Source organism: Lynx canadensis, chromosome B3 (assembly GCF_007474595.2).
Source record: "Lynx canadensis isolate LIC74 chromosome B3, mLynCan4.pri.v2, whole genome shotgun sequence".
Lineage (NCBI taxonomy): Eukaryota > Metazoa > Chordata > Mammalia > Carnivora > Felidae > Lynx > Lynx canadensis.
In genome coordinates, this window is record NC_044308.2 from 118,044,681 (window position 1) to 118,059,056 (window position 14,376).

At 44.7% G+C, this 14,376-nt stretch overlaps 1 protein-coding gene across 3 annotated transcripts in view; it reads left to right on the forward strand.

Annotated features, from left to right (window-relative positions):
• Positions 1 to 1,001: 1,001 nt before the first annotated feature.
• DCAF4 (DDB1 and CUL4 associated factor 4) overlaps positions 1,002 to 14,376 on the forward strand; it is a 32,098-nt gene continuing 18,723 nt past the window's right edge. For 2 of the 3 annotated variants that reach the window (XM_030319486.1, XM_032593400.1), the window contains exons 1-2: positions 1,002 to 1,120; positions 14,012 to 14,108. In XM_030319486.1, the coding sequence (XP_030175346.1) occupies positions 14,020 to 14,108 (89 nt within the window). In that variant the 5' untranslated portion in view covers positions 1,002 to 1,120; positions 14,012 to 14,019. Of the gene's footprint in view, positions 1,121 to 8,613; positions 8,740 to 14,011; positions 14,109 to 14,376 lie in introns of all 3 variants that reach the window. The other variant, XM_030319487.1, reaches the window with a different exon arrangement.

A 14,376-nucleotide genomic window follows, 5' to 3' on the forward strand; every position in this document is an offset into this window, starting at 1 on the left:
TGAGAGCAGAAATTCTACCTTATTATGGATTGAAATGCTTTCACATAGAGATACAACTGATAAACCACACAACCCATTTCCTAATTGGTCCAGCCATGCATAGGGGCCTGGGTTAAAAAGGCACATGGTGTGCCAGGCCTGCTAGGGAAAACGACCAAGCCTGACCTATTTGTTTAATTTCTTTTTCTTTTTTCAAGCCTGGCCTATTTGCACCCAGATCTTCTCACAGAACCGTCCCTTCTGGCCAAGTGCCCATCACAGGTTTCTAGAAGTTCTGATAGCTGTCAGTTGATACCTGGTACAGAAACAGCATACACAGAACATTCTAGAAATATTGGTATGAACAAACTTTGCGCTGGAGAGAACATCGGAACAGCAGATCAACTTCATTGTTTCATGCAGGCACAAAAAGGTAAAAGACTCGTCCTAGGTCACACAGCAAAGCAGGAAAACAGAACTAGACCTAGAAGCGAGCTTCCTAGTGGCACTTCAGGCCACGCTCCTCTGCACCTTAGAGCCATCTAGGAACAGCAGCCTCAGCCACCTGAGGTCACTGCCCAAGAAGTCACCACCCGTTCCTTTTTCTCCCTCATCTAAGAGACTCCTTTCCCCTTCCCTCAACAAAATCTTTCCTCCTCCCCAAGTCTCAGCTTTGAAGGTAGTAGTCCCGAGCGGCGAGAGGATTTCTCCGGGCTGGACCATCAGCTTCGGGGAGACAAGGTACCCGTGGCTGGGTTAGGTACCCACCTATTCCGAGGATGCCGCCTCGGAACTTCCGGGGTCAGAACTCACCCTCCTACCCTGCCCGGCCCCGCCCCAAACGCGTCCGGCCCCGCCCCAGACTCGCCGGCAGACACGCGGCCTCTACGCCAGGCCTGGGCGAAGCCGAACCCCCAATCTCCGCCCCCTCCAAGATCCACCCTATTGGCGTAGACAGTCAGAAGCCACGTCCAATAAGAAGGAAGGGGCGGCCGCCTAGTCCTATCCGCTGCGACAACACAAAAACGGACGCCACTAAGTGGCGGACGCTATACCTGGGTCTTTCCGGGTCCTTCCACGCTTAGCCCGTACTGGTGCCGGTCCTGGGCCCGAGAGAGATCCAGAAGGGACGCTCTAAGAAGTAAGTGTCTGCTGACGAGCGTGACCTTTGGCGTCGGTCCGGGGGCCGCTGCTGCTCCCCTCACAGAGCTCGGGATGGGATGGGCCGCGGGGGAAGGCCGGAGAAAGGGGCGGGGAGCAGCCGAGCACGTGGAACGCCGGCCCGACCGAGGCGTGGGTGGGTGGGGGGCTGGGCCGGCGAACTACCGTGCGCGGGCTTCGTGGGCGGGCACAGCTGGGCTCGTCTCGTCTGGTAGGTTCTTCTGCTCTGAACACCGGGTTGGGGGGGGTGGGGGGGCGCCGCGAGTGTCGCCGCTCTGCGTCGGTCGCGAAGGAGCGTTTTTTTTTTTTAAGCGCTGTTGCTGAAGGTGGCGCCCGACACCTGCCACTAGGTTGGACCGCGGACCCTTGGTGGCGGTTTTCCTGAAAGTTGAGGTTGTGTGCACGCTGAGCGCTTACGGAGTGCTAGGCACTGTGCCAGCTATTTTCCAAGCCTTAAGTAAGTTTCCACCCCCACCAGCCCAGTGAGGTGGGCAGGACTACCTTTGTCAGACGCAGTAAGAGGCCTAGTGCGGTTTCGCTCGCCCAGGCTGACTACTGAACTAGTGAATGGCGGAGCCCCGGGTTGAACCCAAGCTTTCCGAGCTAACCTCCGCACCGAGTTGTGTGTTAGCGGGAGAGCCACCTTTCCCTGTTCTCAGGGTCCTGGAATCCTCATCGCACCCCGCCCCCCGTTGACCTCAGTGATACCCCTTTTCCCCCAGGTGGGCGTGGGGTAGTCTACACACCTTGTCCTGTGAACCAAACAGCAAGCAGGAAAGAAAACCGGGACAACTTCCTGGGGGAAACAAAATTCCAAAACCCCAAAGTCTGGCTTTAAATAACAATGGAAATTAGAGTTGGAGTGGTGTTCTGTGGGTGACCAAGCCCAGGGGCCTGACCAGCGGGGGTGGGATTCCTTTTCCACCATTCAGTATGTCCTGCTGGGTCAGATACTTAGCCTAAGCCTCAGTTTCCTTATTGGTAAAATAGTTAAAAAAAAAAAAAAAAAACAACTCAAGGTGGGTTTGGCAAGCTCCTAGTAGAGGCCATTTTGTATTCTGCTTTACAAACCGTTCAGCATTAGCATTTTCCACATTACAATCCAGAGTCTCTATAACCTTAATTACCCTGTTAGAATTTTAGGATGTTTCTCACTTTTAAATATTATACTGATGCGTAGTAAATCTTTGTTTTTGAGATATAATTCACATACCATAAAATCCGCCATTTTAAAGGGTACAGCTGGGTGGGTTTTGTAGTATATTTAGAAGGTTGTGCGACTATCCCCATGATCTTATTGCAGAACATTTTCATCACCCCAGAAAGAAACCTTGGCCCCATGCAGCCCAGGCGCCTCAAAGGGGCCTTGTTGGGCTCCAGGCCGAATGCTGAGGCCCAGCTGCCAGGGCCTCCCAACCTGAGGTCTCCGGTGGGGGAGATGGAGCCTGTACCCCATGCTGAATTTTAGCCCTGGGCTGGAGCAAGGAGAATCATGCCTGCTCCCAGTGTGCAGGAAGAGTAGAGGCCCGGGGCAGCCCCACTATCCCACATGGTGTGGAGTTGATCCCACATGGTATGGAGTCGAGCAGGAGCTGTCTTGGGGGAGGGGGGGTGCCGGTTATCAGGAAAACTGGGATATTCCAGCCATAGGCCTTTTGGAGAGCTGTGCCAAATCTTGGCCACTCCTTTGGAGAGAACTGCCTGACTGTGAGGCAAAGCCGACCTCCGGGTGAGATCCTCCATCAGGCCTCTACAAAGACCCTAGATTTTGAAGCAGGGCCCAAAAAACTCAGGAACTTGCCCAACTTCTGGATTATCCACAAGTGGAGATTCAGACTTGGAGCCAAAGGAGGTGAACCTTTGAAAGCTTATGCAGCCAAGGCAAAAATGAAATGAGATGACTTTACAGCAACTGTTAACAGCAAGGAATGGGGAAGCTAAGCGGAATTAGTAAGGACAAGTCCGCAAAACCATCTGTTGGGTATGTTGTTTCACAGGCAGAACCCAATTACAGACAGCTAGAGTGGGTGCTATCCAAACAGCTTTCATCTGGAGAAACCTATTGGCAGTTCTGAAAAGCAAAAAGTCAAGGATACCAAGACTGTATTTCAGTTCTATCACTACTGAATTCTATTTCACCTCAAAGCATTACAGATATACACGGCTGCCTACCAAAATACGGCAAAGGTTAATGAGGAAGATTTATAGGTTTTTCAGAAGTTCTAGGTATCCACCAGATTATCCACCTCATTTAGATAATGTGAGAACATAACCCAACGATCTGTCTCAGCTAGTACCTCAGGAAACTAAGAGGGCAGCTTTGGTTCCCTGTGAGGCCAACTGCTCCATCCCTGGGAATCCCAAGGGAGCTTGGCAAATCAAAAGCACACCTCCTGAGTAGGTTTGCCAACGCTGTTTCGGAACTAACTGGGATAAACTCATGGCAAGAGAAGCCGGTAATAAGAGACAAGGGTTTGGAAAAAAGGGAGAATTTTATTTCCGTGCCGGCAACCAGAGGAGGTGGCAGGCTCCAGCCTTAACTGACGTCCCAGCCTGCAAGATGGACACCTGTAGTTTTATAGGGAGAGGTTCAGGAGGGTGTGTGCAAAAGAGCAGACAGGATGTGATCACAGTGGGTGGGTATGTGTAAAGCAAGTGATCGTGGCCCGGGGAGGGAATGTTTGGGATGTGGTCTTCGGCATTCTGTTGCTGTCAGGACTTTGCTGGCCTGGCGGTTGCAGTGTTCTGGTCACTGCAAAACATCTTCATCAGTGCCTCAAGAAAGTATAATAAGAAAGAAAAACAGTAGGTTTCAGAGCATGAGTTAGGTGGTCCTGTCTATTTCTGGTTTTATGTGTTGGAGTTTATAGTGCTCGCTGACAGCAGATTAAGAGTTCCTTTTCAGAGACTGCTGTCAGCTAAGTGTATTTGGAAGGGGACAGGTACCTGTTGACTAAGAGAGGATCAACAAGCAGATGATTTGAAATGTTACAGAAGAAGAAAATTAATTTTCTTACACCTTTTTCCATTTTTATCTTAAAATGACTCAGGATCTAGGATTACAATAGTACCCCTTGTCTGGGGGGACCCATTCCAACACCCCCAGTGGATGCCTGAAACCATGGATGGTACTGAAACCTGTATATACTATGTTTTTCCTATACATACATACCTGTGATAAAGTTTAGTTCCTAAATTAGGCATAGTAAGAGGTGAACAACAACTAATGATAAAGTGAACAATTACAACAGTGTACTGTGATAAAAGTTAATGTGAACATGGTCTGTCTGAAAATTTCTTATTTTACGGTATTCATCCTTTTTGTGATGATAAAATGCCTGCGAGATGAATCAACATGTAGGCGTTGTGACACAATAGGCTGTTACTGATCTCCTGAAGATCTAACCAGAGGAAGAGCCTCTGCTTCTGGATCTGATGGAGGATAACCAAAGCTGGGGAAAGTGAAACCGTGGGCCTGGGGGTCTGCTGTACTGAACTGTAAAACTTTATACTGGCCTGCCATGTTAAACCTCAGAATGAAACGCTGCTGGAAATAGGGGGGAAAATTAAGTTTGTGCTGACCTAAAATGGAGGTTTTAAAAAATATTACATACCCCCAGTCATTTTAACCTCTTACCTTGTGATAATGAGTGGGTTTTTTTGTATCATTACCTTCCTCTTTTTTTTTTTTTAAAGATTATGGATTTCAAAGTGTTTCATATCGCACTGTTCCTAGTCAAGAGTGCTATAGTAAGTAGATAACAGAAACCAAAAGATCTACCAATTCCAGTTAGCTTCTTTTAGGTCGACTCCAGAAAAGGATCCTATCTAGTTGTTCTGATTAAAAAATTCTATCTCATGAAACATTAAGTAAAAAGACCAAGTTTTTTTTTTGAAACTTACTGAAACATGAAGTCTCATCATTCACTCTGTATATTTACCTTTCAATAGGTATGTAACCAAACAGAATAAAGGAAATATGACACTAGTGTATCAGTGTTTTACAAATGCACAGGCATAAATTTTAATTTTTTTTTTTCAACGTTTATTTATTTTTGGGACAGAGAGAGACAGAGCATGAACGGGGGAGGGGCAGAGAGAGAGGGAGACACAGAATCGGAAACAGGCTCCAGGCTCTGAGCCATCAGCCCAGAGCCCGACGCGGGGCTCGAACTCACGGACCGCGAGATCGTGACCTGGCTGAAGTCGGACACTTAACCGACTGTGCCACCCAGGCGCCCCATAAATTTTAATTTAAATGAAAGTCACATTCAACCTGATTCTGGTTTTAAAACAAACAAAACTGCTGTCATAGTAAAGTATTATGATACCATAGCTTTTGTTACCAAAGCTAATAATTTGGTGGAATGTTGCCTATGAAAACATAAACAGGTACACATGGAACATCATAAATCATTTAAAATTCTTGTTTTTGTTTTTTAATGTTTATTTTGAGAGAGAGCGCTCAGAAGGGGGGGTAGAGAAAAAGAATCCCAAGCAGACTCCACACCAGCAGTGCAGAGCCCAACTGGGGGCTCAGTCTCATAACCGTGAGGTCATGACCTGAGCTGAAATCAAGAGTCAGTCACTTAACCAACTGAGCCACCAAGACACCCATCATTTAAAATTCTATAAAAATTTACTAAGTCAGCACCTAGATAAAGGGTGTAACAGTGACTCTTATTCCTAAAAATATAAAACAATGTAATCAAAGTCTTTATCAACTAACCTGGGATGACTGAGAAAAGCAATTACTCATAACAGAAAAATAGACTCCTCAAGAAGCTTCTTTTATAAAGAACCTTGTGAGGGAGGAAATCTTTGTACCAGTGAGTCACTCCCCATTCTCTGCCTTCTCTTCCCCGACTCCAGGCCCCCTGGAAACCACCTCTTCCTTCCCCTCTCTCCTCCCTTCTCTTTGTATCTGGATTTGCCTATTCTGGAGATTTCCTATACGTTGATTCATACAATATGTGGCCTTTTCTGTCCGGCTTCTTTCACTTAATGTTTTCGAGGTTCATCCACATTGTAGCAGGCATCCATACCTCACTCTTTTCATGGTTGAACTCTGTCCTGTGGATGTGGTGTATTTTGTTTATCTGTTCATCAGTTGAATGAGATTTGGGTTGTTTCTGCTTTGGGACAGTTAACGAATACTGCTGTGAATGTTACCGTCCAAATTTTTGCATAGATACAGGTTTTCTTTTCTGCTGGGTTTTGCTGAGTCATGTGGTAACGGTTGAAACTTTTGACAAACTCCCAGACTATTTTTCCAAAGTGGCTGCAGCGTTTTGCTTTCCACCAGCAATGTTTGAGGTTTCTCCACATCCTCACCAATACTTGTAGTTACCTGTTGTGTTTTTTTTTTTTTTATTGTAGCCATCCTGATAAGCATGAAGTGCTAAGTGGTTTTGATTTGCATCTACTTAGTGACTAATGATGTTGAACATCTTTTCATGTTCTAAGTGGCCATTTGTAGGTCTAATTTTTTTGCTCATTATTTCATTGGGTTATTTTTCCTCTTAAGTTGTTTATATATTCTGTATAGCTGGATCCTTATCAAATATATGATTTAAAAATAATTTTCTTCCATTTTGTAAGTTGACTTATTACTTTTGGGGGGGGGTTCACTTAATAGTGCCCTTTGCACTAAAGTTTTTGATTTTGATGAAGTCCAATTTATTTTTTTCTTATGCTTCAGGTGTTGTATCTAGGAAACCATTATTCCATGATCATGATGATTTCTACCTTTATTTTCTTCAGAGTTTTATAGTTTTAAATATTGAATCCATTAGAGTTAATTTTTATGTATGATGTGAAATAGAGATCCAAATTCATTCTTTTGCAGGTGAATATCCAGCAGTCATAGCAGTTGAAAAGATTATTCTTTCCCTCATTGAATAGTCTTGGCACCTTTTTCAAAAATCAGTTGGGGGATGCATGGCTGGATTAGTCAGTAGAGCATGAGACTCTTAGTAATCTCAGGGTCTTCCAATCCTTGACATGGATGTTTTTCGATTTATTTAGATCCTCTTTAATTTCTTTGAGTGTTTTATAGTTTCAATGTACAAGTTATACACTTAACCTTATATGTATTTCTAAGTATTCTTTTTGATATTACTGTAAATGGAATTGTTTTCTTTAATTTCAATTTTCAGATTGTTTATTGCTAGTATGGGATTACAACTCCTTTTTTTTTAATATCTTGCAAACTTGCTTAACTCATTTTTTATGCCTAATAGTTTTTTTGTGTAGTCTTTAGGATTTTTTTTTTACATAAGATCATGTCATCTGCAAATAGAAATAGTTTCACTTCTTTTCCTGCTTGGATGCCTTTTATTTCTTTTTCTTGCCGAATTGCCCCTGACTAGAACTTCCAGTACATTGCTGAATAGAAATGGTGAGAATGGACATCCTTGTCTTGTTCCTTATCTTCGGGGAAAACTTGCACTCTTTTCACCATGAAGTATGATGTTAGCTTTGGGTGTTTGTTTTAAGTAGGCTCCACACCCATGTGGGGCTTGAACTCACAACCCTGAGATCAAGAATCCCGTGCCCTAATGACTGAGCCAGCCAGGCACCCCAGCTTTGGGTATTTTGTGGATGCCCTATATCAAGTTGAGGAAGTTATAACCTTTCTATTTCTAGTTTTTAATCATGAGAGGCATTCTGCATCTATTGAGATAATCGCATGGAGTTTTCCCCTCCATTTATTCTGTTAATATGCTGTATTACATGATTGATTTTCCTATGTTGAATCGAACTTATATTCCTGGGATAAATCCTGCTTGCTCATCATGTATAATCCTTTTTATATGCTTCTGGATTTGATTTGCTAGCATTTTGTTGAGGATTTGTGTGTCTGTGTCATAAGGTATATTCATATCATAATTTTGGTGAGTATTGCCCAATCACTTTCCAAAATTAAATCATGTTTCTTTGAAATTAACGTTGTTCTAACAAAATAATGGTCTCTTAGAAATTATTTTTCTTGGGGCGCCTGGGTGGCTCAGCTGGTTAAGCATCCAACTTCGGCTCAGGCCACGATCTCACAGTTCATGAGTTCGAGCCCTGCATCGGGCTCTGCTGACAGCTCAGAGCCTGGAGCCTGCTTCAGATTCTGTGTCTCCCTCTCTCTCTGCTCCTCCCCCCGGCTTGGGCTCTGTCTCTTTCTCAAAAACAAATAAAACGTTTAAAAAAATTTTTAAAGGGGGGCGCCTGAGTGGCTCGGTCAGTTAAGCATCTGACTTCAGCTCAAGTCATGATTTCACGGTCCATGGGTTCAAGCCCCACATCGAGCTTTCTGTTGTCAGTGCAGAGCCTGGAGCCTGGTTCAGATTCTGTGTCTCCCTCTCTTCTCTGCTCTTGCCCTGCCCTCTCTCTCTCAAAAATAAATAGATGTTTTAAAAAATAATATTAAATATTAATATTTAATATTAATATTTTAAAAAGAAATTATTTTTTTTCTTCAAGTACTTACAAGATTCTCTGAAAGGCAAAGCCAAGCCCAGCCTTCCACAACACATCTTGCTTAATGCCTGTCTGGCAAAGCAGCTGCAAAGAAGCTGGGATTCAGCATTTTCATCTAGCAAATTGTTGGTGAGCACTTCTATCAAGAATAGTTTCTCGGGACACTTGGGTGGCTCAGTCATACAGGCATCCGACTCTTGATTTCGGCTCAGGTCGTGATCTCACAGTAGGTTCAAGCTCCACACGGGGTTCTGTGCTGACAGCATGAGCCTGCTTGGGATTTTCTCTCTCCTCTCTCTGCCCCTCTCCTGCTCATGCTCAGTCTCACAAAACAAAACAACCAGCCTTAAAAAAAAAAAAAAAAAAGTTTCTCTACTTCAGCTCTATTTGGAGCTGGGTTAATTCATTGTAGGGGACTATCCTGTGTATTGTAAGATGGTTAACAGCATCTCTGACTTCTTCTCACTAACTGGCAATGTCATCCACCTCCATCACTGCCCCTCCCCCCAAGTTGTGACAAACAAAACTGTCTCCAGACATTGCCAAAAGTCCCCTGGTAAATAAAATTGTCCTCAGTTAAGAAACACTGATCTAAAAACTGATAAATGTGAATTTTCTATTACTATCCAATAAAATTATCTCTAATTTTGAATCAGATCTTCACTGTATATTTTGCTTTGGATCTACATTTGTCTCAGTCTGTGTCCTCACATGTTGATGACTCTCAAATCTGTATCTTTAGCCTTGTTTCCTCTCTGGATTCCCAGACGCTTTTTACAGCTGCCTGCCTCTGTTCTGCAGGCATCGTGAATTTGGTGTGTACAAAACGAGTCTCATTGTCTTCTCTCCCGCAAACTGCTCTTCTTCCTTTATTCTTCGTCTCCCAGGTCAGGACCCTACCAGTTAGTCACTTACTGGTTCCTCGCTCCTCTGTCTCCACCTGTCACATGAAATTCACCTGAGTCTGTCTAAACTCAAGATCCTCTGTTCCAAGTGTCACTTCCATAGCCGGTGAGTTCATCTCATCTGGTTTGCTGCAGCAGTCCTTAACTTCCAGCTTATTCTCTGTGCTGCCTGTATAGTGCCCTTTCCAACATGGATGTCTAATCATAGCAGAGGCCTCATGGGCTGGCCCTGCCTGCCTTTCCAGCCTCATCCCTCAACCACTTGTACTTTAGGCTCTGGCCATAGCAAACTGCTTGCTGCAGGCCCCCCACCCCCTTGTCTGACACTCCAACTGCAGCTCAGACTGTCTCTCCCCTCTAGCCCTTCCACTCAGAGCAATGACTCTCTTCTTTTTTGCTACACCTGGAGAGACCTGAGTCTTCACTTATGAGGCACTGCAGGAACCGGTTCATACATCTACGTCCCTAGTGATCAACTAGTGTCTTGAGAATGGAAACCACAGTTTATTTCTCTGCCTGCTCCCCAGGGCTCAGTGGGTTCTCTGTAAATCTGTGTTGAATAGCAAATGAAAGTGCCTAGAGCAGAAAGGGGCTATCTGGGATTTTAAAGTAGCTGCAGGGTTGTTTTGGTGTTTGTTTAGTTCAGTGAACATTTACTGAGAACCAACTAGGTCATGGGTGCTAGGAACAGAGGAAGGAACAAGGCAGGATCTTTGCTTAGAAAATTCACATCACATTTAACATGAGATGAGAGTACAAAGTTTGGTACAGAGTGATAAGGACAAGTGTAATGCATAAAGTGGATGCTGAGAGTGAACTAGATCTGTATTCGGGAAGACTCTCCCCACCCCTGAAATAGGCTTCTTAAAAGTACAAAACAATCCCTTTTCACCATACTCTAATCCTTTCTGTGTTTAGTCTACTTGTATTTGTTGTGACTTTTTAAAATGACTCTGGCTTGGGGCCCCTGGCTGTCTCAGTCAGTTAAGCATCCAACTCTTGATTTCAGCTCAGGTCATCATCTCACAGTTTGTGAGATCGAGCCCAGTGTTGGGTGCCATGCTGACAGTGTGGAGCCTGCTTGGGATTCTCACTCTTTCTCTCTCTCTCTCTGCCCTTCCCTCCCCCCCACCCCCTGCCCAAAATAAATAAATGAACTTGAAAAAAATAAAATGACTTTGGCTTGATGTTGCTTATCAGATTGGTTGATGTTGTCAGCCTCTCATTCTGTTGCAGAACCTGAACCTGTGTTTGTGTGAGGTGATGGTGTAGAAAGATTCCAAAATCAGCACTCACTAGTTATTATTTACCGTGTCCTCGTCATTTTGTGCCCTTCTTTTGAGAATAAGGTTGCAGGTAGGCCATGCTCCTGCCTCCTGATCTGAAGCCTTTGACTTAACCATTACTGTGTTCTTCACTGGAGTCATGCATTATTTCATAATTAAAGCAAACTGGGGTCATATGTATAGAATGTGCAGTCTACAGAAATTTTTATCCTTTTATGTCAGTATGGCATCTTTTTCTTCTCTTTTTTTTTTTTTTAATGTTTATTTTTGAGAGAGAAAGAAGAGAGAGTGTGAGTAGGGGAAGGGCAGAGAGAGAGAGACACAGAATCTGAAGCAGCTCCAGACTCTGAGCTGTCAGCAAGAGCCCAACTTGGGACTCAAACTCATGAACTGTGAGCGAGATCATGACCTGAGCCAAAGTTGAATGCTTAACCAACTGAACCACCCAGGCGCCCCTCTTCTCATCAATTTTCTTAACACTAGTCCTACCTATTTCCCTTTGTCTGCACAGTGCCTCTTAACTTGTAACTTAACTAGTTAGTAAATACAACTTTATTCTTAAATGAAGATTAGGAAAATTGATCCTTAGGGAGACCCATATGTGTGGTGTCCAGGAGCCATGAAAATGGGTTGCTTAGGAAGATGACTAAAGTTGTTACACTGTTGAACAGAGGTGAAGGCGGCGGTAGTGGTATTATTTACAGAGAAGGGAAAAAGGGATAGGTAAAAGCAGAGGGGGAGCTAGGGAGAGGTGGTGGTGGAAGAAGTGGATGCCCAGGAGGGATGTTAGGGCTTGGAGATGAATCTGTGTTGGCAGGTGAGATGTTAGAAGTATGAAGAGGATCTAGGACAGAACAGTAGAAAACGCACTTATGGGGAAACCAGAAAAGGCTGAATTTGACAGGAGGAAAACCAAGAGAAAGATATTCCAGAAGCCAAAGAAAGAGTGAAGCTTCATGGCATCACATGTGGTAGGAATGGACTAAAAAGAGACCACTGGCTTTGGCAAGTAGGACCTCACAGGAGCGTTTCGGCAGAAAGGTGAGGGAGGCGGCCTGACTGTAGTGGGCTGAGGAATGACTGGGAAACCAACAGGTGGGATGTGTGCACATAGACCACGTGCTTAGAATACTCCTCTTCCTTTTGGGTCGGAGAGGGAGCGCATACAAATGAAAAACCTGGCCGTGTTCGTAAGCCGAGAGAAGGACGGGAAATTGATGGAACATGCGTGGGAACGGGTGGCTGCAGAGTCTGAGGAATGTGAGCATCAGCCAGGTGGCGTGGGTTTGCCAGGAAGAGGCTCAGGGACGCCTGTTTCTCCAAGACCAGAGAGAAAACCGTTAGAAGTATGAAAGGCAGATGTTTGTGGAAGGAAGGGAGAGAAGTTGGGGTGTTCGTTCCTGGCCACATCGCTCTTCTCTGTGAGGCAGGGACCTATGCTACCAAGTAAGGGCCAGAAGAAAGTGGGAAGAGTGTGAGGACAGTGGCAACACCCTGCGTTGTCGAGAGTGACTCCAACTAGGTTAATTCATACTGTCCCAGCAGAGGATGACAATTTAAGACAAAATAAGACATTTATGATGACTCCACATCCGCAGGGCTACAGACTTTGCTTCACTAGTGCTCCATTCTGACACAGGACTGGAGAGCGTCTGGTGAAAGTAATCCGGGTTATGGGATGACCCAGTGGGGGAGGCAGACTGACTGTCTGAAGCAAGCAAACTGAGGACTTTGTTATAGAATTTGCAAAATGTTTGCGTAAGTACTAGACCAGAAGTCCAGACTTTTGGTGCTCTGATGCTACTAAGCATTCCCCACTCAGAAGTATAAGTTGGAAAATAGAGGCAAATAGATTTCTAGCCTATTCTTTGGCTGCATTCAGCCCTCGAAATGTTTTTCTAATTTTGTTATGGCATTTGAATATGGTTTTAAAGTATATTCAGTAAAAAAAAAAAAAAAAAAGTATTCGGCAAGATGTCATCATTGTCTCCCATGGGTTGGAGGTGGGGGGAGTCACCAGGTGTTGGAAAAGCATGAAACTCAGAGCAGCTGGTCCATGTACCACAGTTTGATCTTTTTAAGACCTCTTACTGTGATTCCCAGTGTTGAAACTTGTGATTCAAGTGCTGGTTTCAGGCTATATAAGATTTGAAAAAGTCACTTGAAATATGGCAATACGTGTCATTAAGAAGTGTTTTTATTTCATTTTTATTTTTAAAAGTGCATGTGCACACCTGTCCCCTTAACAGCTAGCATACTTCAGGAAGTTAAAACCTTTATACAGCATGTTGAGAAGTCCCACACACTAGCTCTCCTTTAGTTATTTCACAGTTTTCCCTGCTCAGTGCTGGAATTGTGTAGGAGAAAGTGTTCACTGTCAACTGTTCTCTATGAATAGGGATGTGTGTGGATTGAAAGAAAAATTATATGCCCTGGTGTTATCTGGTAAAGAAAAGAAAGAAGAATAACCTAAGAATTTCCATGCCAGCCTCAACTGCCATCTAAAGTAATTGTGAGAATCTGTCATCAGCTCACACAGTGACCCAGGGAACCAGAGGTTGGCAGATTGGCAGGCCAGGTGTTAACTGTGAGGTAGGAGAACTGTAGCCAAAGAAGTGGCTTCAGGAGCATGGGATTTTACCGGTATCTCCTATAAAGGAGGCAGCCTTTATAGGCGAGGCTTGGTGTCTTGGCTCTGGTGAGAACCCATTTTGAGCCATCCTTTTGCCTAGCTCTGAGCATGAAGGAACTATCAAGAAGCAAAAAGGCGCCTTGGGTGGTCAATTAAGTGTCAACTCTTGATATCAGCTCAGGTCATGATGCAGAGCCTGCTTGGGATTCTCTCTCCCTCTGTCTGCACCTCCCCTCCTTGCTCACATGCACTCTCTCTCTTAAAACTAAACATTAAAAAAAAAAAAGGCAAACAGGGGCGCCCGGGTGGCTCAGTTGATTTAAGTGTCTGACTGTGGCTCATGTCATGATCTCACAGTTCGTGACTTCAGGCCCCGCGTCGGGCTCTGTGCTGACAGCTCCGAGCCTGAAGCCTGTTTCAGATTCTGTGTCTCCCTCTCTCTGCCCCTCCGCTGCTCTCACTCTTGTCTCTCTTTCTCAAAAACAAATAAAACATTAAAAAAATATTTTTGTTTAAAACAAACAGAAAAGTGCATACACACATATTTGTATGTAAACTTTCTTTTTTTTCTCTTTTAGGAGCAGAAATGCATAAAAACAACAGGCAGAATAGAAGACGTGTGCGAAGGGGCCACCAGCAGAACCCTTGGTTCAGACAACACGGTTCTGACGAGAGGCAAGTGCTGCTGCCCAGTGCCACCCCAGCACGTGCAGCCTGTCCGTGAGCGGGAGTCACAGGGTTCTCATCAAAAGGCAGGGTCTGAGCCGGGGCCCACGTTCCCAGTGCCACTGCTGCAGGTCAGCCTGCCCACCACCGATTGAGTAGTTAGGAGATATGGCCGGACTCTTTTCTTCTGAGAGTGACCATGACCTCTGTACAGAGTATTAGCCAGAGGCTTAGAAGGAGACCTTAACAGATGGAACTCGAGAGCTGTTTTTCTGTT